Source organism: Pyrus communis, chromosome 15 (genome assembly GCF_963583255.1).
Source record: "Pyrus communis chromosome 15, drPyrComm1.1, whole genome shotgun sequence".
Classification (NCBI taxonomy): Eukaryota; Viridiplantae; Streptophyta; class Magnoliopsida; order Rosales; family Rosaceae; genus Pyrus; species Pyrus communis.
In genome coordinates, this window is record NC_084817.1 from 2,800,216 (window position 1) to 2,807,874 (window position 7,659).

Consider the following 7,659-nt stretch of genomic DNA (forward strand, 5'->3'; position numbering starts at 1 on the left):
TTCATTGGACGACATATTGACCCAAAATAAATACAACGAAAATGGTCATTGGCCAACAGAAGTTGATTACTTCAGCAATAGGCACCATCTATTTTATTCTTTTTTTCTTAAACATATTGGAGCACTACTATATGTTGCTTTATTCTAAATTTGAAAAAGGTGTAACTGGACTCGTTTGGAATTACTTTTAAAATGACTGAAAACACTTTTAAAATAAGTGTTTTGGGAACCAATCCTTGAAAAAATGAAAGTGAATCCTAAAAAAACGCTTGAAGTGCTTCCTGCAAGAAGTATATAACTGGTTTTTTTTTGTAGAAAACACTTAAAGTGCTTTTGGAATACAAAATAAATTTCACCAAAATTGTTTTCAGTCAATTTAAAAATATCTAAAACGAGTATTATATAGCTTTACATCGATGGATATCTTAATAAAATTGTTACAATTTAAACTTCCAAATAAATGAAATGGTCATCTAATAGTATTGTTCCATTGTCAGACTTTTGTGCATCCAATTTTTAGATAATGAATCTGAACCACACATCATGACAAAGTTTTATTTTGATCAATAATTTAGAGTCTTTAAACTCACAATCTAATGAATTTAAATATTTTACTACAAAATATGACAAGAAAACATTAATAAATGTCCTTGAATCTTCTTCAATTTATTCTGTTCGATAGTTAAAAATAAAGAATATTTTAAAAATAAAGAATATTTTGTTAGAGGTAAAAAAAATTATCAATAGCACCACCGAATATATATCCATATCCTGGCCCCATGAATCATTGGTTCATATATTTTATAGGCCCATAAACCCTTAATGCTCCATCGGCATGAGCCAACCGTGAAGTACACACAACCAAAAGAGGCCAAATCCGTGACACCATTGGAGGAGTAGAAACACATGCATTGCCCCCGCTATAAATACCATAACTCACCACCTCCATTTTCATCAGCTCAAATTTCCTCACCTTCTTTCCATCTACTCAAAAACCTTTCTAATTTCCAAAACTCCAATTAAAAACAAAAATATGAGAACTGTAATTGCCTTCTCTACTGCAATTCCGGCAGCGAAATCTCCACCGGAATCATCACTGCAGCCAACTCCTACAACCATGGGGCAGCAGCAGCGCTCGCCGTGGCACTCTCCGGTGCCCTACCTCTTCGGAGGCCTGGCGGCGATGTTGTGTCTGATTGCTTTTGCTCTGTTGATCCTGGCATGCTCTTACTGGAAGCTTTCGAGTCGGCTGGAGGACAGAGAAGGCGGCGAGGGTGACTTGGAGAGCGGCGACGACGAGAAAGGCGACAGGTCGAATAAACCAGTGAAGGTGTTCGAGGAGAAGATTTTGGTTATCATGGCGGGGAATGAGAACCCAACTTTCTTAGCCACGCCGGTTTCGGTTTGCTCGAAAGCTGCTACTTTCGGCGGTGGCGATGAGAAGATGGTGGACGGTCAGGGCATGAGTAAAGACGGAGAGAACGAGGAGATTTCTGAGAAAGTGAAAGACGAAATGGGGTCCCATGATCACGAAGAACCCGAAAATATTCGAAACCAAGACGATGTATCGGAGACTCAACCGAGGAGATTACAAGAAGAAGTCCAACATGAAAACCAGTGAGCTCATCTCAGCTTGCTCTGTTTCAGTTTTGGCATGTTTACGAGAAAGAGAGAGAGAGAGAGAGAGTGCTTTGTTCTTTCTTTTTTTGGGTCTCCTCTGTTGTCGTCCTTTCTTTTTTATGGTGGGGTTTGGGGAATTTTTATGTTTTTGATCCGGAAATGTAAATTTTTGATGAGATTTATTAGTTTTGATGAGATTTAAAATTAAAACATAATTAACTAGTTGATGTTACAGGTTTTTGTTCTTGTTTCCATTTTAATTTCTTAATTAGTGGCGTATTGTACTAATTAAGAAGGATCATTTATCTTTCTTTGCCTTTCTTCCCCACGCATTTTTCCAAACATAGGAAAGGTATGGGTTTGGAGCACAAGAAGTTCTAATGATGTTGAGTTTCATCTTGACTTCTTGAGTTCAAATATCATGAGCGATAAGGATGTAAAATTAGGGATAGAAAACAAACTAGTTACCCATAGAAACCGTATTATTTAAATCTTCGCTTTGAATACCACTAACTCAAACATTATGGGAACGAAATTGGTATAAAATGTTGTGGTGTCATGGAATAATGTTTTAATGAATACATTGTATAAAGATAAAAATATATAATAGGAAAATGAATAAAGTAGAAAATGAAGAAGTTCTCAGAATGAGTGTAACCATAACATCTAAGCAGTAGTTTCTCAAGTCTAACATGCACATATAATATTTTGTAAATAATTGAAAATATTGGTACATTACATTCCAGTTACATAAGTTATTAATGAAAAAATGGTACACCTCCCAACTCCTAATTCGATGCCTAGAAATTTTAAGGTTGGCTTTGTTCGACCTAAATAGTTAAAACGAACTGTGCTAACCTGGAGCAATCATGGATCGAAGTTTTTGTTTACTTGAACCTCAAGGAATCTTCTACACGCTACTAACCCTTATGCATATGTTAGGCGCGAAGGAATTCCTTGTATTTATGTTGGGCTTGAAATTCACATTTTCGGTCGAGTTAATGTTTGGACCCGATTTTGCATGACTCGGCCCATATACTATAAGTTGTTGGATGAGATAAATATTAAGGATCAGGATTGGCTTCTAGATAAAGGTTGAATTAATCACATGATCTATCTAGATTCAAAGTCTTACACTATGTTTGGGTGAAGAAATTTAAGATTACTAAGGAATTTAAAAATGACGAAAATTGAAATGACGAAATTTTATTTTTTAGAATTTGTAAATTTTCTTGTTTGGTTACCTAAAATAACAATGGAATTGAATACGGAATTTGTTATTTTTAAACTCTCAATCATAGAAATTGAGAAATGACACCTATTTACATGGAATTTGAACTTGGGATTTGGTGGTCCCAAATTCCAAGTTTTTTTTCCACGCGGAAATTCTAAATTTCTATGTTTATGAATCCAAACAAGAGAATTGGTGCCTGTCAATTTATAAATTCCAACTTTTACCAAAATTCCATGTTTATTTCCCTCATCCAAACATAGTGTTAGTTGAAGACGACGAGACTTGGCGACGATAAAGTTTCAGGCGAGAACAAATCTGAGTATGTTTAGAGAATATGCCTAGAAATTGGAAGATTATCAGAATTTTACAACTCAGCAGACTTGGTCATCATGAAATTGCAACATGGAGAGGGCCATTCAACTCAACACATAAACCCAAATGCTCTACACAAAACCTCGCTTTACGTGAAACTTTCTCACACCTCCGATAAAAGTACTAAATTGATGAACCTAGTGCAAACGATCTTGAACTTAGTAGTGAATTGAATAACCTTGTCTTCAGATTCTAGAACTCTAGGCTGAGAGTGTTCCTTACTCAACCGTTGTCGCTCAGTGCATAAGTCAACAATGCGCTCGACACCACAGCACCACAACCATTTTACTCTTTCAACCAAGCTCGGTCATAAGTCAGTACAACCGCATTTACAAAACTCATCAATTGTTCGACCTGCACCCCCGCATAAGTTTTGTAATTTCTAAGGTCAATAACTAAATAAAAGAACTCCACAACTCACATGGAAAGCTTCTAAGACCATCTACAAATGAGATGTCAAAAATGTCACATAGATATATAACAGTAACAAATGACGTACCGTTTACTCCAATTGAGATGTTAAAGCTGACATGAAAAAAAGGCTAAGATGATATGAACAAAGAGATGTCAAATTGGAAGCTGCATTGAAATATGGTTTTTACTATTTCTAAAAGCATTCCAGTTGCCTTACATTAAATGTTAGCATATTTAATTATTTTTAAACTAACAACAACTTAATTTTTATTATTTTTATTTAAAAAACATAAACAAAACAATAAATTTTAGTATATCATGTGAAAAGAAAATATTGATAATATATCAAAATATCAATTTAACAATCTTTTGAATTTGACGTATCTTCTGAAAAAGTTCTAAGTGGACGCATGTTGTAGTAAGACCCAAGGGTGCGTTTGACAAGATGGACGGGCGGATTCAGGTTGGAGCACGAGAAAACTGAGGTCAGACTCGGCCATTTTCTTGGGAAGCAGGAGAGAGATACACGCGTAAGTGTCTGATTGGGTACGGGTCCATGGGAAAGCTGCGCGTATGCACGAGCCCTTGGATTGTCCGGCGCGGCACCACGCGAAGGCGCGTCCCCATCATGATATCGTGATTACAGTCTAGTGCACAGAAGTCAGGTGTACATTTGTAACTGTAGGCGTGCAGGTAAATATTCTTATTGGAGTGCGGTCCATTAAGCAGGTAAGGGGCCGGACCAACAAAATAAAAACCACTAGCCCAATTGGGCTGTTAGAAATCACATTAGGCCTTGGTTTGGCTTAACTTAACTTTTTTTTTAAATGGATATGAAAAAAAATTAAAGCATTTTAAGTGTTTGGTAAATACCTTAAATCAGTTTTTTTTCAAAGTTTTAGGTGAAAAAAAAAGGCTGAAAACCAGAAGCTGAAAATAGCAGCTTCAACAAAACAGCTTATTTTGGTAAAACACGGGTGAACAGCTTATTGTGGTACCATCTGATTATCGAATTTTAGCCTTTCTTTGAAATGGAACAGTGCCTTGGAAATGGAGGGTTGTTCACAACGGTTGCACCTTGGCTGCTGTTGCAGTGTGAATGGGATAAAGGAGGAAAACACAAGAATGAAGAAGATGAGAGAGAGAGAGAGAGAGAGAGAGAGAGAGAGATTTATTATTATTTTTTTTAAATTGCTTAATTATAAATATTTAAGATAAAGTTTATAAATATTTTTATTTTGAAAATAAAGTATATTTAATAATTCACCTTTATTTATTAAGAAAATTAAATTAATGGCATATCTAGTATTTTACTTTTTTTTATCATTTCACGCAGTCATAGCTGCTTTACATAAAAGTTTACTAAATACTATCATACTACTTTTTTTTCCAAAAACACTTTTACAAAAAAGTTTACCAAACACTTTACTACTTTATTTCACAGCTGCTTATCTTCATAGCATAGCAAAAATAGTTTTTTTTCAAAGCACAACAATACCAAACCAGCCCTAGGCCCGACCCGGATACAAAATTCGTCCTTCGACTTGGATTATTTTTTATTTTTTATTTTTATCAAACTGAATTTTACTTGAAATTGGTGAATGCAAAATGAGCTCTTAGAATATGAATTACAAAGAAAAGACATTTTTTTTATATACATTTTTTTAGAATATATAATTATGAATTTTACTTCAATCAGGGAGATGTGAATTTAAAATTTTATTTCACTTTTTCTTTAAATGACGGAGTCCACTCTTTGAAAGTGTAATTTATATTTTTCAACCAAGATAAAAAAAATTATATTATATCCAACGAAGAGCTTTCCAATCAAGAAGAAATATAAATACCCATTTCAAAGCATTTGAAATCTCACATTGGCCATTGGAGATGTTCGTCTAATTGTAATTCTCTTCGCGCTCTCAGAATAAAAAATTAATATTGGCAGAAAATAGTTAAGAACTTGTTTAAAAGTATTTTTAAAATGGCTGAAAGTGTTTTTTATAAAATTATTTTTTGAACTAATTTTTAATAAAAATAAAATTGAATCTTAGAAAAGGACTTGAAATGCTTCTTATAAGGAGCACACAACTTGTGCTTATTACAAAAAGTATTTTAAGTGTTTCGGAACTCAAAAATATTTTATCTACTTTCAGTAATTTTAAAGCACTTCCAAATAAGCCCAAAATTCAAAATTTCGAATGCTCGTCTAAGAAAACAAATGTACATTTCATATTAGGTAGTAAATCTATATAGCAATCTCATTAAAATTCGAATCCAAAATTGCAAAAGTAAAAAAAGTCACACTCAAAAAAATCCAATTACGATTGGCAGTTACAAAAATATTAAATGCGTTTCCATAAAATACTGACAGTGTGAAATGACGTTATCACCTTTTTCTGGGTATATAAGGAGGAACAGTGTAGCACTCTTGAATGCTACATTGACAAAGACAAAGATGAAGGGGCAGGCTTTCTTCCCTCTGCTTATAGTCCTCTTGGTTTTCTCTAACGGTAAATGAAATTCTCCTATCTTCATTTCGTACACGATTATACTCCAAACTACTTTAATTTACTAAAAATGTATTCCAAATTCAAGTCCAAGGACGACAGATGCACTGCATTTTAGAAATCCCGTCATCTGTTTGAGAGAAATTATATTAATCAATTACGTATTTAACCTTGTTTTAACATTTTCTTGTTTGCGGATTAGGTACATTGCAAGGAGAGGCTGAACGATCATGCTCCAAGTCCATCCCTCTCGAGGGTTGCTCAAAAGAGGAATGTGTCTTAGAATGCGTTAGAATAATTGGCGTAAGTATCAACGGTTGCTGCATCGATGAACATACATGTTGTTGCATAGAATAGTGTATATTTCTCCATCATCGACCGAGGAAGTAATCGATAAAGTAGAAACTAAGAGCTGATAGAGTAAATGATTATGTCTAAAATGTTATTTTGACTTATCAATGAATAAAATTCGGCTCAAAGGCTTGCTCATGTGCTTTTTATTTTATTTTTTTAAATACAAAGGTATATTTACGCAATTGGGTGGGCGAATAAATTGTTCGAACCGCCATCAACGAGATTCAAACCTAAGACCTCTCAGTTACAGGTTATAAGTGAAGAAAAATATCACTCAACTTTAGTACTGAGTTACTCTCATATGATGAATCTGAGACTCAGCCGGGGAGATGTAAATTTTTATGTTTTTGATCCGGAAATGTAAATTTTTTATGAGATTTATTTGTTTTGGTGAGATTTAAAATTAAAACATAACTAACTAGTTGATGTTAGAGGTTTTTGTTCTTGTCTTCACATTTTAATTTTTTTAATTAGTGGCGTATTGTACTAATTAAGAAGGATCATTTATCTTTCTTTGCCTTTCTTCCCCACGCATTTTTATTTCAAACATAGGGAAGGCATGTGTTTTGAGCATAAGAAGTTCTAATGATGCTGAGTTTCATCTCGACGTCTTGAGTTCAAATATCATTGAGCGACAATGATGTAAAATTAGGAACTGAAAACAAAACTAGTTACCCTATCTCCTCGCTCCCACGTTCTCTCTCTCTCTCTCTCTCCTTCAATTTTAACAACCAAAGTAAAAAAATTTCACAGACTTTTGTGAGTGGGCATATACTTGTGGATTACAAAGAAAAACCTTATTTTTATGTTATTCTACATTTTTAGTATATATAATTATGAGTTCTACTCCAACGAGGGAGATGTAAATTTAACATTCTATTTCACTTTTCCTTTAAAATGACGGAGTCCACTATCTGAAGGTGGAAAAAAGAAATTTTATATTATGTCCATTGAAGAGCTTTCCAGTCAAGAAAAATAATAATAATAATATACCCATTTCAAAGCATTTAACATCTCACAGTGGCCATTGGAGATGCTCGTGTAATTGCAATTCTCTTCACTCTCAAAATAAAAAAGCGTTATTGAGTGAAAATGATTAAAAGCTCGTTTGAAAATATTTTTAAAATAACTGAAAGCGTTTTTTATAAAAATATTTTT

The 7,659-nt window shown here is 33.8% G+C and overlaps 1 protein-coding gene across 1 annotated transcript; it reads left to right on the forward strand.

The window, feature by feature from the left end:
* The first annotated feature begins 976 nt into the window (after positions 1–976).
* LOC137716742 (protein GLUTAMINE DUMPER 3-like) lies at positions 977–1,847 on the forward strand. The gene has a single exon (XM_068456120.1). The coding sequence runs from the start codon at positions 1,034–1,036 to the stop codon at positions 1,619–1,621; it is 588 nt and encodes a 195-aa protein (XP_068312221.1). The 5' UTR covers positions 977–1,033; the 3' UTR covers positions 1,622–1,847.
* Positions 1,848–7,659: the final 5,812 nt, after the last annotated feature.